We start from the raw sequence: 22403 nt of genomic DNA on the forward strand, positions 1-22403 counted from the left end.
AATAAGGTCGGATACTTTTCTAACAGACCTCGGATATATATATATATATATATATATATATATATATATATATATATATATTTTTTTTTTTTTCTTCAATTCAATTCAATTTTTTTTATATAGCGCCAAATCACAACAAACAGTTGCCCCAAGGCGCGTTATATTGTAAGGCAAGGCCATACAATAATTATGTAAAACCCCAACGGTCAAAACGACCCCCTGTGAGCAAGCACTTGGCTACAGTGGGAAGGAAAAACTCCCTTTTAACAGGAAGAAACCTCCAGCAGAACCAGGCTCAGGGAGGGGCAGTCTTCTGCTGGGACTGGTTGGGGCTGAGGGAGAGAACCAGGAAAAAGACATGCTGTGGAGGGGAGCAGAGATCGATCACTAATGATTAAATGCAGAGTGGTGCATACAGAGCAAAAAGAGAAAGAAACAGTGCATCATGGGAACCCCCCAGCAGTCTACGTCTATAGCAACATAATTAAGGGATGGTTCAGGGTCACCTGATCCAGCCCTAACTATAAGCTTTAGCAAAAAGGAAAGTTTTAAGCCTAATCTTAAAAGTAGAGAGGGTGTCTGTCTCCCTGATCTGAATTGGGAGCTGGTTCCACAGGAGAGGAGCCTAAAAGCTGAAGGCTCTGCCTCCCATTCTACTCTTACAAACCCTAGGAACTACAAGTAAGCCTGCAGTCTGAGAGCGAAGCGCTCTATTGGGGTGATATGGTACTACGAGGTCCCTAAGATAAGATGGGACCTGATTATTCAAAACCTTATAAGTAAGAAGAAGAATTTTAAATTCTATTCTAGAATTAACAGGAAGCCAATGAAGAGAGGCCAATATGGGTGAGATATGCTCTCTCCTTCTAGTCCCCGTTAGTACTCTAGCTGCAGCATTTTGAATTAACTGCAGGCTTTTTAGGGAACTTTTAGGACAACCTGATAATAATGAATTACAATAGTCCAGCCTAGAGGAAATAAATGCATGAATTAGTTTTTCAGCATTACTCTGAGACAAGACCTAATTTTAGAGATATTGCGTAAATGCAAAAAAGCAGTCCTACATATTTGTTTAATATGCGCTTTGAATCCTGATCAAAAATGACTCCAAGATTTCTCACAGTATTACTAGAGGTAAGGGTAATGCCATCCAGAGTAAGGATCTGGTTAGACACCATGTTTCTAAGATTTGTGGGGCCAAGTACAATAACTTCAGTTTTATCTGAGTTTAAAAGCAGGAAATTAGAGGTCATCCATGTCTTTATGTCTGTAAGACAATCCTGCAGTTTAGCTAATTGGTGTGTGTCCTCTGCCTTCATGGATAGATAAAGGTGGGTATCATCTGCGTAACAATGAAAATTTAAGCAACACCGTCTAATAATACTGCCTAAGGGAAGCATGTATAAAGTGAATAAAATTGGTCCTAGCACAGAACCTTGTGGAACTCCATAATTAACTTTAGTCTGTGAAGAAGATTCCCCATTTACATGAACAAATTGTAATCTATTAGACAAATATGATTCAAACCACCGCAACGCAGTGCCTTTAATACCTATGGCATGCTCTAATTTATAAATTTTATGGTCAACAGTATCAAAAGCAGCACTGAGGTCTAACAGAACAAGCACAGAGATGAGTCCACTGTCCGAGGCCATAAGAAGATCATTTGTAACCTTCACTAATGCTGTTTCTGTACTATGATGAATTCTAAAACCTGACTGAAACTCTTCAAATAAACCATTCCTCTGCAGATGATCAGTTAGCTGTTTTACAACTACCCTTTCAAGAATTTTTGAGAGAAAAGGAAGGTTGGAGATTGGCCTATAATTAGCTAAGATAGCTGGGTCAAGTGATGGCTTTTTAAGTAATGGTTTAATTACTGCCACCTTAAAAGCCTGTGGTACATAGCCAACTAACAAAGATAGATTGATCATATTTAAGATCGAAGCATTAAATAATGGTAGGGCTTCCTTGAGCAGCCTGGTAGGAATGGGGTCTAATAGACATGTTGATGGTTTGGATGAAGTAACTAATGAAAATAATTCAGACAAAACAATCTGAGAGAAAGAGTCTAACCAAATACCGGCATCACTGAAAGCAGCCAAAGATAACGATACGTCTTTGGGATGGTTATGAGTAATTTTTTTCTCTAATAGTTAAAATTTTGTTAGCAAAGAAAGTCATGAAGTCATTACTAGTTAAAGTTAATGGAATACTCAGCTCAATAGAGCTCTGACTCTTTGTCAGCCTGGCTACAGTGCTGAAAAGAAACCTGGGGTTGTTCTTATTTTCTTCAATTAGTGATGAGTAGAAAGATGTCCTAGCTTTATGGACGGCTTTTTTTATAGAGCAACAGACTCTTTTTCCAGGCTAAGTGAAGATCTTCTAAATTAGTGAGATGCCATTTCCTCTCCAACTTATGGGTTATCTGCTTTAAGCTACGAGTTTGTGAGTTATACCACGGAGTCAGGCACTTCTGATTTAAAGCTCTCTTTTTCAGAGGAGCTACAGCATCCAAAGTTGTCTTCAATGGGGATGTAAAACTATTGACGAGATACTCTATCTCACTTACAGAGTTTAGGTAGCAACTCTGCACTGTGTTGGTATATGGCATTAGAGAACATAAAGAAGGAATCATATCCTTAAACCTAGTTACAGTGCTTTCTGAAAGACTTCAAGTGTAATGAAACTTATTCCCCACTGCTGGGTAGTCCATCAGAGTAAATGTAAATGTTATTAAGAAATGATCAGACAGAAGGGAGTTTTCAGGGAATACTGTTAAGTCTTCTATTTCCATACCATAAGTCAGAACAAGATCTAAGATATGATTAAAGTGGTGGGTGGACTCATTTACATTTTGAACAAAGCCAATAGAGTCTAATAATAGATTAAATGCAGTGTTGAGGCTGTCATTCTCAGCATCTGTGTGGATATTAAAATCGCCCACTATAATTATCTTATCTGAGCTAAGCACTAAGTCAGACAAAAGGTCTGAAAATTCACAGAGAAACTCACAGTAACGACCAGGTGGACGATAGATAACAACAAATAAAACTGGTTTTTGGGACTTCCAATTTGGATGGACAAGACTAAGAGTCAAGCTTTCAAATGAATTAAAGCTCTGTCTGGGTTTTTGATGAATTAATAAGCTGGAATGGAAGATTGCTGCTAATCCTCCGCCTCGGCCCGTGCTACGAGCATTCTGACAATTAGTGTGACTCGGGGGTGTTGACTCATTTAAACTAACATATTCATCCTGCTGTAACCAGGTTTCTGTAAGGCAGAATAAATCAATATGTTGATCAATTATTATATCATTTACCAACAGGGACTTAGAAGAGAGAGACCTAATGTTTAATAGACCACATTTAACTGTTTTAGTCTGTGGTGCAGTTGAAGGTGCTATATTATTATTTTTTTTTTTTAATTTTTATGCTTAAATAGATTTTTGCTGATTATTGGTGGTCTGGGAGCAGGCACCGTCTCTACGGGGATGGGGTAATGAGGGGATGGCAGGGGGAGAGAAGCTGCAGAGAGGTGTGTAAGACTACAACTCTGCTTCCTGGTCCCAACCCTGGATAGTCACAGTTTGGAGGATTTAAGAAAATTGGCCAGATTTCTAGAAATGAGAGCTGCTCCATCCAAAGTGGGATGGATGCCGTCTCTCCTAACAAGACCAGGTTTTCCCCAGAAGCTTTGCCAATTATCTATGAAGCCCACCTCATTTTTTGGACACCACTCAGACAGCCAGCAATTCAAGGAGAACATGCGGCTAAACATGTCACTCCCGGTCCGATTGGGGAGGGGCCCAGAGAAAACTACATACATACATACATACATATATATGTATGTATGTATGTATGTGCATATATATTCATACGCATACATGTGTGTATATATATATATATATATATGTATGTATGTATGTGCATATATATTCATACGCATACATGTGTGTATATATATATATATATATATATGTATGTATGTATGTGCATATATATTCATACGCATACATGTGTGTGTATATATATATATATATATATATATATATATATATGTATGTATGTATGTGCATATATATTCATACGCATACGTGTATATATATATATATATATATATGTATGTATGTATGTGCATATATATTCATACGCATACATGTGTGTGTATATATATATATATATATATATATATATATATACATACATTTTCTATTTCTACTTCATTTTCTTATTTTATTGTACTGTTACAAGTATTATTATTATTGCTTATCCTTGCACATGCTGTTTGAACATTTTCCTCTGCTTGCACCCATCTTGTGTTTTTTTAAGAGCTGTGAGATCAATAAAGTTTATCTTATCTTAAACAGGTGTTCTTTGAGCATTCATCAACTTTCATAGTGTTTTGTTGTCACTGTCCCAGCTTTTTTGAAACGTGTTGCAGGCATCCATTTCAAAATGAGCAAATATTTGCACAAAAACAACAACAAAACCTATCAGTTTGAACATTAAATATCTTCTTTGTGGTGTGTTCAACTGAATATTGAAGAGGATCTGGAAATCATTGAATTGTTTTTATTAACATTTCACACAACGTCCCAACTTCATTGGAATTGGGGTTGTATGTAGTATATACACATCATTTGTTAATCTGTTAAAAAGCTTGTGTTATTTAATTATAAAAGGTAGGATGTATTTTATACTTATGAAAAACCTTCTGCATCTACTAATACAATATTGTCCGTTTATTTGATGCTGGTGGAGCTATTTTTTCAACCAATGTACTTCATCAAGTTTTTAAACTTGGAAATTTGATTTAAAAAAATGCCTTTGATAATAATAAAAAACTCCAAAAAAAACAGGGAAAAAACCCCCACCAAAACACAAAATCACACCAATTTTTTTTTTTTTTTTTTTTTACAGTGACCTTACAAAATCCCTGACCTATATTTAAAAAGGTTAAAATTACTGGTTGATACAATGTTGCAAAATGTGATTTCTCTGTTAAAAATGTAATAAATTTAACTAGAGCACCGTGCTCGTAGAGCGCAAACCTCCGACGCTAGTTTCCAATTCCACCAATTTTTACCTTGGAAAAATTTTCAAGGTCAAAGTCCTGTCAGAAGTGGGTTTTCCTGAGCTAAAATCTAATACAAAATACAGATATAGATCAAGGGCTTTTCAATGTTAAAATCAAATATCTGCTAAATCCACAATACGGATCAAACTTAGTCTGTTCATTGAGAGCGCCAGTTTGCACCTCATTGTCACAAATGAAAATGACTGAGGCACTTTTTGTTTGAGACATAATGCAAAATGTGCACCAAATGGGCTTTTTAATAATACATTCAGATGTCCACAAATCCACAATCCAGATCAGATCTGGTTCAAACTGTCAGGTGATATTGAGTGCCAGTCTGCACCTCACTTACAAATATGAGTCCACACTTACATTTGATAATGTACATTAAATGGGGTTTTCAAATGTTAAATTTAAATGGCCACAAAATCTACAATCCATATCAGATCCAGTTCAAACTGTCAGGTGATAAAGGATACCATCCTACACTCTCAAATATGATAGAAATTTGACCTTTTTTGACAGTCATGAATCTCTGAAAATTCATCCAATGTTCAAGATTTTTTCCAATTTTCCAAGATTTTCCCTGACTTTGCCCTTTGACCTTGAAAATTTAATCAGTTCTTGCCTAAATGTTCTTCAGTAAAACTTTCATAATGATACATAAAAAACTGTGGGTGGATCACAAACAGACAAACACACAGGACCGAAAACAGAACCTCCAACTTCATTGGCAGAGATAATAACTCCTGAAGGTGTGGATGGAGCATCACGTCACACGTTCCTGGTCCAGTGGAGGGAACGTGAGGGAAGGATCACTCGTCTCGATTATTGGGAATTATTAAATTATTAATTATTTTCTGCAGCTTGAGACAGGATTTTTGGAGCGGTGAATGAGAGTTCAACGGCAGATGTGGGGCGACTGAGAAGTTTTGGGCCTGACCCAGAAAAAGTAGGATGTGGTTCTCCATCTCTTTCTCAACATTGCACCCAGTGAGTCAAAACTTCACAGATTCTGGAGACTTTATTTTTGACCCCCCGTGAGACATTTTGGGTCTGACTTGGATCTTTTGACAGCGTCACACTGGGATTACTGGTCTTCTGGGAAACACCTGCTGACGCTGTTAGATTCTTCAGAAATAGTGAATAAATGAAGACTGCTGACTGATTATGGTGAAGCTTTTGGGATGATCAGAGAACTCCTGTTTCCTGTTCTAACATCTGTATCAGCAGTGATTTTTCAGGCTGTGGGTTCCAAGAGGATGAACGAGGTGTGAAGGAACATCTGAGGCTCTAAGAGTCCAAAGTCCTCCACGGCAGACACGATCTCACCAAACACGACCACCAGTGGCGGACAGCTTCATCCTCATGTAGCGAGGATAAAGGTCAGAGGTGTCAAGTAACGAAGTACAAATACTTCGTTACTGTACTTAAGTACACTTTTTAGGTATCTATACTTTACTCCATTACTTATTTTTCTGCCTACTTCTGACTCATTACATTTTCACACAAGTATCTGTACTTTCTGTTATGTGTCGGACGCAGCTCGGAGAACCGACCAGCCTTTGAAGGACCCAGTATGAAATAAGCAGAGCACGGTACAATATAATAAGGTGTGAGGGACACCACATTTACTGACTGTATAAACGTTAGTCACAAAATCTAACGTACCTCAGGAAGTGTGCTGACGAGCGTGAGACCTCACCCCCTCCTCTTTCACAGACCGTGCATCAAACCCTGGACGTTCTCTGCATCCACTGATGATGAGATGGCTCCCGAGACGACGATCTCACCCGTCTGGTCACAAGGTCGAGTCTCTGGCAAATACACACTGTATACTCCAGTCTTAAATGCCACCATGTTCCAATCCATATAGATGCACCACAGCTGTGAGTCATGACGAGCCGTAGGTGATCAGGGTGAGGTCCTGATAACCTCAGCAACACAGCCACTCAGTCCCAAATGCAAGCCACCTGGAAGGAAAACCAAAAGACAGAAACAAAAAGGCAGCCAGGCCCCCCCAGCCATATAACACTTGCTATTCCTTACATTTTTAAAACAAACAGCCTCGTTACTCTTGGCTTCAGTTTAATGTTATATATATATATATATATATATATATATATATATATATATATATATATATATACACGAGGTCTGTCAATAAAGTATAGGTCCTTTTTATTTTTTTCAAAAACTATATGGATTTCATTCATATGTTTTTACGTCAGACATGCTTGAACCCTCGTGCGCATGCGTGAGTTTTTCCATGCCTGTTGGTGACATCATTCGCCTGTGAGCACTCCTTGTGGGAGGAGTCGTCCAGCCCCTCGTCAGAATTCCTTTGTCTGAGAAGTTGCTGAGAGACTGGCGCTTTGTTTGATCAAAATTTTTCTAAACCTGTGAGACACATCGAAGTGGACATGGTTCGAAAAATTAAGCTGGTTTTCGGTAAAAATTTTAACAGCTGATGAGAGATTTTGAGGTGATACTGTCGCTTTAAGGACTTCTCACGGTGTGAGACGTCGCGCAGCACTCTCAGGCGCCGTCGTCAGCCTGTTTCAAGCTGAAAACCTCCACATTTCAGGCTCTATTGATCCAGGACGTCGTGAGAGAACAGAGAAGTTTCAGAAGAAGTCGGTTTCAGCATTTTCCACTGTTAAAGGAGATTTTTTTAATGAAAGACGTGCGGACGGATTGCAGCGTCGGCTCGCAGCCGCCGCGACGCTCCGCCACAGGAAAAACACCTCTGTTGGAAGCCTTAAGGACAAGTTGGAACATGTCCAGCTGTTAAACAATTTCTCATATACTCACTCCACTGAAAGCCATCAAAAGCCGCCTGGATTTTACAAATGGTTATCAACATGGAGGTGGGAAGTCCTTAAAGCGACAGTATCACCTCAAAATCTCTCATCAGCTGTTAAAATTTTTACCGAAAACCAGCTTAATTTTTCGAACCGTGTCCACTTCGATGTGTCTCACAGGTTTAGAAAAAATTTTGATCAAACAAAGCGCCAGTCTCTCAGCAACTTCTCAGACAAAGGAATTCCGACGAGGAGCTGGACGACTCCTCCCACAAGGAGTGCTCACAGGCGAATGACGTCACCGACAGGTGTGGAAAAACTCACGCATGCGCACGAGGGTTCAAGCATGTCTGACATAAAAACATATGAATGAAATCCATATAGTTTTTGAAAAAAATAAAAAGGACCTATACTTTATGGACAGACCTCGTATATTTCACATCATGTGCACCTGTAATCAACTTTTCTGCAGCGCGGCTTTGCTTTGAACCGTGAACCAATCGAAGCAGTGGTTCACAGATTGAAGCAATGCTTCGACCTATTGCTTCGTTTATACTTTCTTTCTTTCGCTTAATTTCCCCCCGCTAAAACCCTAAAGAGCATACTTCTGTGAGTATTATTTACCTTTTCTATGTTAAACCGACCTGTTATGGTCTTCTGAAACAGTTGATAGATGTATTTTATAACTTAAAAACGGGAGCGATGCTAACGCGTTAGCATGTCTATGGCATTTTCAATGTTAAAAGTTAATCAATCAATCAATTTTTTTATATAGCGCCAAATCACAACAAACAGTTGCCCCAAGGCGCTTTATATTGTAAGGCAAGGCCACACAATAATTATGTAAAACCGCAACGGTCAAAACGACCCCCTGTGAGCAAGCACTTGGCTACAGTGGGAAGGAAAAACTCCCTTTTAACAGGAAGAAACCTCCAGCAGAACCAGGCTCAGGGAGGGGCAGTCTTCTGCTGGGACTGGTTGGGGCTGAGGGAGAGAACCAGGAAAAAGACATGCTGTGGAGGGGAGCAGAGATCGATCACTAATGATTAAATGCAGAGTGGTGCATACAGAGCAAAAAGAGAAAGAAACAGTGTATCATGGGAACCCCCCAGCAGTCTACGTCTATAGCAGCATAACTAAGGGATGGTTCAGGGTCACCTGATCCAGCCCTAACTATAAGCTTTAGCAAAAAGGAAAGTTTTAAGCCTAATCTTAAAAGTAGAGAGGGTGTCTGTCTCCCTGATCTGAATTGGGAGCTGGTTCCACAGGAGAGGAGCCTGAAAGCTGAAGGCTCTGCTTCCCATTCTACTCTTACAAACCCTAGGAACTACAAGTAAGCCTGCAGTCTGAGAGCGAAGCGCTCTATTGGGGTGATATGGTACTACGAGGTCCCTAAGATAAGATGGGACCTGATTATTCAAAACCTTATAAGTAAGAAGAAGAATTTTAAATTCTATTCTAGAATTAACAGGAAGCCAATGAAGAGAGGCCAATATGGGTGAGATATGCTCTCTCCTTCTAGTCCCCGTCAGTACTCTAGCTGCAGCATTTTGAATTAACTGAAGGCTTTTTAGGGAACTTTTAGGACAACCTGATAATAATGAATTACAATAGTCCAGCCTAGAGGAAATAAATGCATGAATTAGTTTTTCAGCATCACTCTGAGACAAGACCTTTCTGATTTTAGAGATATTGCGTAAATGCAAAAAAGCAGTCCTACATATTTGTTTAATATGCGCTCTGAATGACATATCCTGATCAAAAATGACTCCAAGATTTCTCACAGTATTACTAGAGGTCAGGGTAATGCCATCCAGAGTAAGGATCTGGTTAGACACCATGTTTCTAAGATTTGTGGGGCCAAGTACAATAACTTCAGTTTTATCTGAGTTTAAAAGCAGGAAATTAGAGGTCATCCATGTCTTTATGTCTGTAAGACAATCCTGCAGTTTAGCTAATTGGTGTGTGTCCTCTGGCTTCATGGATAGATAAAGCTGGGTATCATCTGCGTAACAATGAAAATTTAAGCAATACCGTCTAATAATACTGCCTAAGGGAAGCATGTATAAAGTGAATAAAATTGGTCCTAGCACAGAACCTTGTGGAACTCCATAATTAACTTTAGTCTGTGAAGAAGATTCCCCATTTACATGAACAAATTGTAATCTATTAGACAAATATGATTCAAACCACCGCAGCGCAGTGCCTTTAATACCTATGGCATGCTCTAATCTCTGTAATAAAATTTTATGGTCAACAGTATCAAAAGCAGCACTGAGGTCTAACAGAACAAGCACAGAGATGAGTCCACTGTCCGAGGCCATAAGAAGATCATTTGTAACCTTCACTAATGCTGTTTCTGTACTATGATGAATTCTAAAACCTGACTGAAACTCTTCAAATAGACCATTCCTCTACAGATGATCAGTTAGCTGTTTTACAACTACCCTTTCAAGAATTTCTGAGAGAAAAGGAAGGTTGGAGATTGGCCTATAATTAGCTAAGATAGCTGGGTCAAGTGATGGCTTTTTAAGTAATGGTTTAATTACTGCCACCTTAAAAGCCTGTGGTACATAGCCAACTAACAAAGATAGATTGATCATATTTAAGATCGAAGCATTAAATAATGGTAGGGCTTCCTTGAGCAGCCTGGTAGGAATGGGGTCTAATAAACATGTTGATGGTTTGGATGAAGTAACTAATGAAAAAGTTAGCATTTAGCAGTTGCAGCTGTCATCACGTTCGGGTGCATTTGTTTTCAAAGTGTTATATTTAAATTTATTTTTGTTTATATATTAATAATCTAATGATTATTATATACAATTTTAGAGAAAGAGGCAAAAAGAACCTGAATAGAAACACAACAGAAAATATAAAACCAACTAACAATGAACATAAATAAATAAATACATAAATAAATAAGTGCTTCCTGTGAACACCTAGTGACTCTTACACCTCCATTTCATCCCTGTCTTATTTAAGTTTAATGACAGTTTGTTTCGGTCAAACCATATTTTCAATGTGTTAATTTCTTCAGTGATTTCCTCCAGAACTATCTGCCAAACTAGAAAACTGCTGCATCCTAGTAAGAGCAGAATACTACTGGAATGAATTTGAATAAGGAAAGTTGTTTTGTTTTTTTTCCTCACTAAATGGACTCACTCCAGTTTTTTGTCTGGAATAGTCCCAGATTGTATTTCAGAGCTTCTTGAAACATTTTCGTGCAGGTGGTGTTGGGGGGTAATTTTGGGTTTTGGGTCTTGGGCCACATGTACGAATCAGTTTTTAAATTAAGCTTTCAATTCATATAGTGGCATCTACCTTTTTTTTTTAAAGGTTACTTTATACTTTTATACTTTAAGTAGGTTTTGGAGCACATACTTTTTCACTTTTACTTGAATAAAGATGTCAAGTTGATACTTCAACTTTTACCAGAGTGTTTTTAAACTGCAGTATCTATACTTCTACTTAAGTAACAAATGTGTGTACTTTTGACACCACTGATAAAGGTGGAGGTTCAGAAGAAGGAAATAAGTCAAGTGACTTTTCTGTAACAGTCATTGATGATATGGGGCTGCATGTCAGGTAAAGGCACTGGGGAGATGGCTGTCATTACATCATCAATAAATGCACAAGTTTACGTTGATATTTTGGACACTTTTCTTATCCCATCAATTGAAAGGATGTTTGGGGATGATGAAATCATTTTTCAAGATGATAATGCATCTTGCCATAGAGCAAAAACTGTTAAAACATTCCTTGCAAAAAGACACATAGGGTCAATGTCATGGCCTGCAAATAGTCCGGATCTTAATCCAATTGAAAATCTTTGGTGGAAGTTGAAGAAAATGGTTCATGACAAGGCTCCAACCTGCAAAGCTGATCTGGCAACAGCAATCAGAGAAAGTTGGAGCCAGATTGATGAAGAGTACTGTTTGCCACTCATTAAGTCCATGCCTCAGAGACTGCAAGCTGTTATAAAAGCCAGAGGTGGTGCAACAAAATACTAGTGATGTGTTGGAGCGTTCTTTTGTTTTTCATGATTCCATATTTTCCTCAGAATTGAGTGATTCCATATTTTTTTTTCCCTCTGCTTGGTCTAAAAAAGTAACCGTTACTGACTGCCACAATTATTTTTCTTGATTTCTTATAGTGTTTCTTAAGGCCAGAAAGTTGCCATTTGAAATGACTTTAGTTTTGTGTCATGTCTGTGATCTGCTTTTTTTCTACAAAATTAAACAACTGAATGAACATCCTCCGAGGCCGGTGATTCCATACTTTTTGCCAGGGGTTGTAGTAGACCACGCTGAATCTGACCTCAGACATGGAGACGTGGAGTTATTTCAAAAAGTGTTAGCATGTGTAGTAGTAATTCAGTAATTCAAGCTTCTCGATCTTCAAATTTCTAAAATTAGTTTTCTGAAAACTCAAACTAAAAGCAAATCTCTACAACTTGATATAAATTAAATAAAATATCAAAGCCAAGATGATGGGTTGTGTTAAATAATGGTCCTCTTTGGCACAACACATAATCAGTTTGCCAGTTTTCTTCAGACAAGTCAGGGGATGGATACATTAACATTTCCAAGTCACTGAACATGTTTAGGACTTTATTTACATCCATGTTTAAGAAATACAAACAGTATGGCACTCTGGTAAATCTGTGTGGAGTAGACAGTTCTCAAAAACTGAGTGACTTTTGTGCAGCAAATAACAGAATATTTACAGAGGAATCCTTCAAATGGTGATGCAAGCACAAAATGATGCACAAATACGTACTCCTTAGACATTACACTTTTGAAAAAGCAGAGTGTTCACTTGAATTTTCAAATGACGGAAAGGTAGGGGTCAATTGAAGAATTACATAGTGGTCAACATTTAAAAATGCTACACAATCATATTTAAAACTATACCACATTGTTTGACTGATCACAGAGATTCCAACAAAGTATAGTTTGGACCATCAATGACTGATTTCTATGGAGTTATGGGGTAAAAATAGCAAAAATGGCGAGAAAGGTCCATTTCAGTTTGTACAGGGGTCAAAAGTTAAAGTTGCTCCAATTTTTGTAAAAAGTGATGCAAATTATTGGTTGAGTTAATGGGATTAATAAATGGAACAGTTTTAACTGTGGTGAATGCTTGGTCTCCAAAGTAAACAGGGATGAGATTGGCAAATTCGAATTTCAGAGGAAAATAAGCCAGGGTCCAGGGGCTGAGCCAAAGCATTTTTGCTGTTTCAAAACATGTAAATTGCACTAAAATGATATTAAAAACTACTCTAAATGCCAGGTGTTCATATCTATAATTCAAACTGTAAACCCTTACTAAGACCATCTACTGTACACGTGTATTTTTGTGAGCAAAATATTTTTTCATAACTAGACTTACTTGATTTTCAGCATTCTCCACTTTCAGCATGGCACACTTGTCAACAAACATACATGTAAGAGCGGGAGAAAGGGTGGGAGAAACGCATATATAACCTTTGCGCTGATTGGTCATAAGCTTTATAATAACCAATAAAAACGTGCGTAATAGCTTCGACTGCGCTTTGATACCGTCTAGGTTTTTATGATTTGCTGGAGGGAAAACTACCGAATATTGGAAGTTGAAAGACTACACAGTTGCCTCCCTTACACTACATGCTCATTGTGCACCTACTTCATACTGGTCACTGATCAGCACAGTGTTACTTCCGCGTTCGGCTGACTGACGGACTGATCGAACTTCCTGCGTCGGCGATAACAAAGACCACTCAGTGTTCTGAATAGACGACAATTTTATTAAACAAAGGTAATCCTGGCATTAATTTTTTTTTTGCATTCTTACCCCCCCCCCCCAAAATTTTCTCAACGGATTTGGATGTTTCACAAAATCGACCCCCAGGACTGTCAAATCCGCGGATCCGTGGAATCTCATCCCTGAGTAAAGGTCAAACAAGGTCAATGTCCATTGGATTGTATGACATGTGACATGTTACCCCATAACACAACTAAACACGACACATGGTGCAAACTATTCCCTTTAAAACCCAATTAACTCAACCAATAATTTGTATATTTTTTCCAAAGAAAGAGCACCTTTAACCTTTGCCCCCTGTATAAACTGAAATGGACCTTTGTCACCATTGTTGCTGTTTACCCATAACATTCAGTCATAGATAGTCCAAACTATACCTTTTTGGCATCTTTATGGTTATAGTTTTCAATATGATTGCAGCATGTTTAAATGTTGACCATTATGTAATTGGTCTAAGGTGTATTTGTGCCAAATTTGGTGTTTGCATCCTCATTTGAAAGATTGTTCCAGTTATCCACTGCACTACTGTGCAAGAAAATGAGTGAGGAAAGCCACCAAGACACCTAGACAACACAGAAGTCATCATTTTGCATCACCACTCTTAGGTTCATAGTTGAGTGGAGAAGAGAAGGATTTTCGTTCAACAAAACATCAAATCCAAGCTTGCATCTCTGATGTACCTTCTGGCAATTTGTAGCTGAACTTTCAGGTTTTCTTTTTAATAAAGTCCTTCTCTGGGCCACTTCATTATGAAGGTGTATAACTGGTGACACAAAATGCAAAACACACCTGCATCTCATCTGCCAGACTACGTATACCCAGGATTTCCTCTCAAGCTTTGCCAGATTATTCTAATTTCCATGCTGTACCTCTGGTCCTTTGTGCTTGTATTTTTCATAGTCTTGATCGCTGTGCCTCCGTAGCTTCTATCCTTGATTGGGTAACTTGATTCTAAGACCTGTTTGTTTTTGTCTCCAGTATCTTTTTGCTACCACCGCTACCTCCCTGACGCTCCACCTGTTCTTGGTAACGCTCTCAGTGCACCAGCAGTTTCCAGGGTCACCCCTTCCTCCTCTCCTCTTGTGCTCAGTATTCATTCAATAAACCTGTTCCATTGTTTGATTTTACTGCTGTCCTTCACGTTTTGGCTCCTTTACCTGCTGCCCAGGCTGTTAGCAAGAACCGTTCATAACGTTGCTCACCTTGTTAGCATTACACGTGTTGAGAAAATATTTATTTTTAAACTGTCAGTTTAATGAGACACACTCTCAGAAAAAGCTCAAATGTTAATAATTGTACTGCACAAAAAAGTTGCTTCTTACTGAAAACTTTGATTCTGCCTTTTTTGGAAACAGGAAACAACACGTCAGTTGGTCAGATTTTATTCATCAGGAAAAAAAAAAGGAAAAAAAACCAAAACAAATAACAACCAATATCCATTAATTGTCTAAAGAAGTCTACATGAGGACAGGAACAAGATTTACAGGGACGTGAGCGACTGGGCGTCATGCTGCCGCAGCAGAATCCGTCTGCAAGCACAAAGCTAAAATCCACAGGAGGCCGACGCATCAGTGCAAATCTGACTGTAGGCGGGCCAAAGATAACTTAAAAAAAATTATAATGTCAGGAGTTAAGACTTCCAGGATAAAAAGGTGCACCCCCCCCCCCCCAAGTCCCAAATCCACAATCCACATCTTGTCACGGCGGCGGCCGCTCTGCTGATTATGTGGCGTAGCGTTTGGTCCACTGTTTGGCTATCCTGTCGTGTTCAGGTCTGTTGGTTGTGTACTGTGTTGCGATGCTTCCAACCAGTGGGTCGGCTGTCAACAGTCACACAAACAGTCAGTCAGACACACAACAAGATCGTCTGGTTGCCTCATGACCAGGAACCCAGCAGGAGACGAGAACTGAGCCGCTGAGGTTCTGAAGTCAGAGTCCGATGATTTCAGAGAAATCAAATAAATAAGGCTACAAACAGGATTAAATATAAAACATCTACATCCTGTCAACTTGAGTTCCAGCACATGTGTGCGTGTGTGTTTCTCACCGGGGTTACAGTCTGTGAGCAGGGAGCAGATGGACAGGAGGACCTTGGAGATGGTCAGGGCAGGACTCCAGTTGTCCTTCAGGATGTCCAGACAGATCACACCCTGACTGTTGATGTTACAGTGGTAGATCCTCGTACGGAACGTCACCTGTCTCACACACACACACACACACACACACACACACACACACACACACACACACACACACACACACACACACACACACACACACACACACATAGTAAAATGACGCTGCCCCTCACAAACTGATCACTGATCAGAGCATCGACACTCTTCAGGCGCTTTGTTCATATGAAGGATTCCAGTCAGACAGGAATCATCCTGTTCAGTGAGTTTACAGGTGTCCGTTCCTGCTCCTTGTGGCACCTCCCGTGAAATCTTATTTTAACAGTGGACCCACATTATTCTGTTTCACTGCTCAAACAGCAGCAGGACATTTTTTTTTTCTTTCAAAAACAGCAGTGGAATCACACCACACAGGTTTTACTTCCACATCTTTCTCCCTCTGGGATCAAACTCCATTAACCTTCCGGGGTCCGTGAACGCACCAGCGTGTCAAAGTCTACTTTTTGTCATATTTCTATTAAATAATCAGAAACAGAATGTTACAAAGATTTAACCACATTCCTGAAAGTACAACTCCTCAGCTGGAGTTTCCATCTTCCCTCTGGACGATCGTTAGTTCACAGCCAATCCGAGAGGCCGGAGAATATCACATAGTCAACTTGTGATTGTGACCCACATTCAGGGTCTGCACCCTTAAGGACTGCATTCTGCAAAACTCTTCAGGCTTCAGCCATGAAGACACAGCGACAGACCAAACCTCTCTTCAATCAGACCTTTCAGCTTTTTGCTGTTAAGTATTTTCTCACTTCCTGTCGCCTGGCAACCTTGACAGGCAAGCTAGCGTAGTGACCGAAACCCATAGTTAAATAATTTATTTTCTGCTTTCAATTGAACTATTATTTAATATTTATAACGGCTGAGTGGATCCTTGTCGTCTGATTGGTGCTTTGTATGTCACATTTGGTTCCATATGTTTGGTACCATTGCACTCTGCATGCACACACACACACACACACACACACACACAACATGTGCATGCGCACAAAACAACTCCACTGTGCTGTAAGCCATCTGGAGGCAGAGCTGGTAGGAGGAAGTTAGAATGAAAAGCTGGACTAATCTCTGACGTGATTTTTTTTTCACTACACTGAGAAAGTACACAGTCCTTTTTTTTTTTGAAAGTACACAAAGTTGGTGCACGGCATCGCAGACGACATCATCAGAATTATTTTTGGACTCTTATTTAAAGTTTGTGTTGGATTGTTGATTTTTCACTGGAGTGAGGATCTACAACAAACTTTTTTCTTTTTTTTCTGAAGTACACAAAGTCAGTACAGTGACGCACCAAAATGTAAGTCCCTTTCTGTTGTTTACAAATTAATATAACATCAAATGACAAGGATCTATTTTAGCCGTTATATAAAACTGAATGTTATATAAAAATGAATGTTTTTACATTCTTTCAATGGTGTGAATATTTCATGAGGTGAAAGCTGGAACAAACCAATCAACGAGGCAAATAAACATTCATTATTTATACATACTCATATGGAGAAAAAAAAAATGTCTTCCATGCCATTTTTTAAGTTTTGCCTTGGGGGTGGGGGGGTGGAGTCCCTTGATTGAGAGAGTGGCATCAACTCAGAACATGGCGCCATTTTGGTTCCAACTGCGCTGAACTACTGAATGAACATTTTATGTTTCAACAATTTTTAAAATAATTTAACCACATACAGCAACACATCCAGGTACAGGTGCTATCAAAATAAATATGAAAATAATTTAGCTATCAAATTTACATGAATTTACAATTTATGATGATTTATTTAATTAATTTAAAGCCTGAATTATGCAGCTGCAGCTCTGTAACTCCATGTCAGTTCTCCATCTCTGGATTATGGTTTATTCTGGGCTAATTTGACCCTCAACAAGCTTTTCTTTCTATAATCATTACCTCCAAATCAAAGCTAAGATGTACAATTTCCTCTTTTTCAGACTTTGTGCTGTGAAGTTACAGACTTTTCTGATCCATTTGTAATCAGTGTGCGTACTGTAAAACCTATTCAAATAGAATAGAGTCTTTATTGTCATTGCACATATATACATACAACAAAACTTCTTCTGTGCAATTAATCCATCCTAATTACAGTTAGACACAATCTAACCACTAGGAGCAGTGGGCAGCCACAGTCCAGCGCCCGGGGACCAACTCCAGATGTAGAGACGCTGTCTTGGTCAGGGGCAGCAAAAGGAGCAGACCCTAAATTAGCATGTTTTAGATGAGAGACAAAAGAGTGAAAGCAGAAAAGTGTCAAATCACAGCCTTTTGTGTTTGATTTAACAGATGCACGTCAGGCTGAGGGTCCGAGTGTGAACACTGTGTAAAAAAATAAACGGTTGGGCTTTTAATCACAGAAATGACTCCGGTCCCACTTTCCTCAAATCAGCGAGTGTCAGAGCTTAACTTTAATTTGTACCTCTGCACGTCCAGACTGCTCAGGGTGTTTAATGGATTATATTGCGATCGGACAGCACATTTTATCTAATCCGTTATATACGGTGTTTATTACATGGAAAACAATACAAAAACATTGGGACTTTTTGTTTGATGACTGCGAATATCTGGTTTATATGATGACGGTTTAGTTGGGTTTTTATTGTACATGAGACTGAACAATAAATTTAGCTCTCAAAGATTTGACGATGAAGTTGCTTCCATCCCACATGGTTGACTTTATTTTCCTAAATTTTTCTTCTGTTCGGATCTGAAGGGAATCTGTACATCTTGAAGCCCTTGTTGTGTCTATTTGTGCATCTAAATGCACAACAACCTGTCATTTTCAGCAAATAAATAAAACAGCTGGATTTCCATGCAAACAGATTAACAGCGAACACTATTTTGAACCCAAGATGGCACCACGAGTCACGTGACCATTTTACCCCCCCGACTCGTCATGTCATTACTCTCTCAATCAAGGGACTCTAGGTGTGGTGAGGCATTTCATATTTTCAACTTTAGAGCAAAATTATTTCTTTGACACAGAGTTCCAAATACTGCATTCATACAACATTCAGAGAGTTGAGGATGTTCTGAACATTCTGCAGCACATGGACATTACAGTATGTGCATGTACCTTGAAAAGAGAATATCTGAGGGTACGAGTTAAATGACCTGGAAGCGCTGTGAGTCAATGGATACCAGACGTTTAATAATGTCTGGTGGTTCTTGCCAAGTCCGTAGGTTTGCCTTTGACACTGGTGGGTACACAAAAGAGCCCACCCACTCCATCAGAATATGCTTCAGCCCCTTCAGCTGGTGGAGACATAATGTGTAAACTGACAGGATGACTGTGGATTATTACATAGTTAATCCTCTCCCTCCCAACTCTTCTGTACTATGCTGCACAGTGAAACCGTCTTATAAGACTGATGATTAAGTTGTGCACATCCCTGGTTCTCAAGACCAGGTACCTAAGTGGCTCTACTCTACTCTTTTCTACTCTCCTATTTTACTCTCCCTTTTTAGATATTTAGATGTACCTTTATATACTAGCATAGTTCCACCTTAGAATTGGAATATAATATATAAGATATACCTTACTGAATTTTCACATATCATTCATCACAGAACCTACTGTGGACAAACTGTATCTGCATCAATTACCGACCAATTCTATAAATAATAATAAAATAAATATTTTTAATAAATAATAATAATAATTAAAAAAATAATAAGAAAAGTGTAGACAGACACTCACAGAATTATGTCCAGGAGCTGTGTCTCTCAACTTTCACAAACAATGTCAATAAAAATAATAAATCCAGATTATTTTGTCCACATTCCTCACACAGGTGTGCACGAGGGCTGTCGTGCACACACAGATTTCCACCACAGTCCCCAGTGACCCTCAGCAGTAGGCGGAAACTCTTTTCCTCGAATGAATTACACTTTTATGAAATAGCTCCTAATGTCCAACTTTATTTTCTTCTCCAACATCCTCAACAACCTCACGGATACATTATCTGTTCACTTTGTAACACCATCAAACAAGAAACATTTTTACCGCTTTCAAATGAAAAACCAATGGTAGCCTGTTGACTCATGCATCAACAGGAAGCTGAGCCAATCACAAAGCAGATCTGTCTGACATGCATCTTTGGGGAGGTGGAACTCAAGTACAGAAGGCAATTGTGTGCCGTAATTTATTTTTCCTTAATCAGAAACATGAGTATGGAGGTTTTGGCCATCATTTGATAATAGTATGGACACGGCCATACTGTCCATACTCTACAATTCTACACCCAATCGTTTGCAAATTATGGAATAGTTCCTCTTTGTCTTTGTTTCTGGTCACTAAAATGTCAATGATATATACTTGAAGTTAAATCCTCTGTCGTCACTTTCAATGGGGCCACTAATGGAGTAATAATTGGAAATGCTTGTGGAGACGTGTGTGTCTGTATGTCACTCCCTGTCTGCAGAAACACATTTCTAAATGTGTAAAAGAATCTGCAAATACGCACTGAGAGCTTTAATTTTTTTCTTCAGGCCCTGCTAGAAATGGCTGCCTCTCCAGTTTTACCTCTTTTTGGTTCCTTTTTCCTTTCCTTTTTACCCTTCTACTCTTCTCACGAAGAACATTGTGTGTTCCTCAATTTCCCTGAGGGAGTCTTCCTAAGGGATCAATAAAGTTCTATGTAATCTCATCTACAAATGTGCACAAAAATGTGCAAAGGTGTCTTCAGAATCTGTAGGTGCAAATAAATCTGTAAATGGGCAATGAGATTTGCAAGTATTGTGTATTCGCTGTTTCTCTTTTGGGAATCTTGCACTGTCTTGTGGTCCGTAAACCCCATAAACCCCAACACCAGAGTACTCTTATGATGTGTTTAACACTTCCACAGTTCAAAGCCAGATGTTTATGGAGCACTGGCGCCCTCGAGTGGACAAACTACAACACAGCACTTGTGTGTATGATGAAAGTAAGCGGACGTAGTGGTGCAGTTTGCAGAGGGATGCTGTAACAGAGTGAAGGCGTTACCTTGGGTGGTTTGAAGGGGTAGTCTGGCGTGAAGGCGATGTCCAGGAAGAACACGCCTCCCTCGTACACCGAGCCTGGAGGGCCCAGGATGGTTGACCGCCACTCGTAGATGTTGTCTCCTTTTGGACCTGCACTGTGGACATGCATTTATTTTATTAATCTTCAGTTAACAGTTTCGACTTATGATCGACACAACACATTTTATTATACTTAAAAAACAAAACAATCTAAAAAAAAAAAAATCAAAGGGTTCTCAATTTTTTTACATCGCTGTATTTCAGGTAGTCATCAACCAGTAACGTATGCACGCTGCCCCCTATGGGCAGCTCCATTTAGCAACAGACCCCCTCAGTAAATCTTTAATGATCTTCTGTCCTCTCAGTCACCGCAGACGAGCACGTTGTTGTCGCTCTCATCTGTCACGGAACTGTGATCATCCTGTTTAGTTTTCCCCCATCCGAAGCACGTTAACATGATTACCAGCAGGCGAAACGTGTTTCTGTTAGCAGTAACGTTAGTCTGAATGTTTATTAATCACGCTGATATTAAAAGTACTCTCTTCACTGCTGGTGTTTGGTAACGTAACGTTACGCTGTTATTCAGCTGTTTTCTGTTTACTTTAACCTCTATGTATGAGTGACAAAATGGCTTTAATATTACAAAGTGTTGTTAGTCTGTAAATTGTTTCAATTATTTTCCATAACCTCACACTGATTAAAAATGCACTGCACTGTTGTTATTTGAACTGCACATTACTGCAGTGACAAAGTAATTCCATGTCATAACCATTTAAGTTACAGCAAATTCATCTGTGTCACAGCAATCCTTTTGAATTGCAGGTCCAGTATTTTTCTCAACTGGTGTCTGACAAATACAGTCGATTAATATCATTAACAGCAGTGATGTGGAATTTAAACTAGATGTTTAAAATGTGGCGCTATTATCTTTATTCTCATGCGCTTTGTGTGTCTTTTCCAGAGGGAGGAGAAGCAGTGTGGAGGACTTTTATCACAGTAAGAACCTGAATCCATGCACACCCCAGATGGCTGCTCAGCTTACTGACAGCATCTCACAGATGATTTACCAAGGACATGAGACCTCTTGCTATTGTTGAAGGCCAAGGCTCTCGTGAGATGATCAACACGTTTCACGCAGGATATACACTTCCCTTTATATTGCTAAACCAGATTACCAGTGAAGACTGGGATAGTTTTTGTTGCATATTTATTCTTGTTGTTTTTCAAAAGGTATTTGAATAAAATCTTGAAATATGAAGAATGCACTGCTTTTGCTTTTTATTTTGGGTAAATTCCTTTCATTAATAGAGTAATTAAAATAATCGTTAGTATAATAGATAAATTATTCGTTAGACTAATCAACTAATTGAAAAAACAATTGTTCGATTAATTGATAAAAAAAAATAATGGTTAGGTGCAGCCCTGTTACAGAGTACACGCCTCAGCAATGCTGCACAGTCATTTCCTCTCAGATGACTGATTCATTTCCAGTTGGCAACAGAGTGGAGATTCCCACAGTTTGGC

The 22403-nt window shown here is 39.0% G+C and overlaps 1 protein-coding gene across 1 annotated transcript in view; it reads right to left on the minus strand.

Annotated features, from left to right (window-relative positions):
• Positions 1 to 15051: 15051 nt before the first annotated feature.
• The window catches only part of LOC117502056 (ubiquitin-conjugating enzyme E2 E1), a 90268-nt gene continuing 82916 nt past the window's right edge, over positions 15052 to 22403 (minus strand). Inside the window, exons 4-6 of the mRNA XM_034161045.1 lie at positions 20863 to 20995; positions 15733 to 15880; positions 15052 to 15505 (exon numbers count right to left, since the gene is read on the minus strand). Coding sequence (XP_034016936.1) covers positions 15408 to 15505; positions 15733 to 15880; positions 20863 to 20995 — 379 coding nt within the window. The 3' untranslated portion in view covers positions 15052 to 15407. The remainder of the gene's footprint in view (positions 15506 to 15732; positions 15881 to 20862; positions 20996 to 22403) is intronic.

The sequence above is a fragment of the Thalassophryne amazonica genome, chromosome 20, assembly GCF_902500255.1.
Source record: "Thalassophryne amazonica chromosome 20, fThaAma1.1, whole genome shotgun sequence".
NCBI lineage: Eukaryota > Metazoa > Chordata > Actinopteri > Batrachoidiformes > Batrachoididae > Thalassophryne > Thalassophryne amazonica.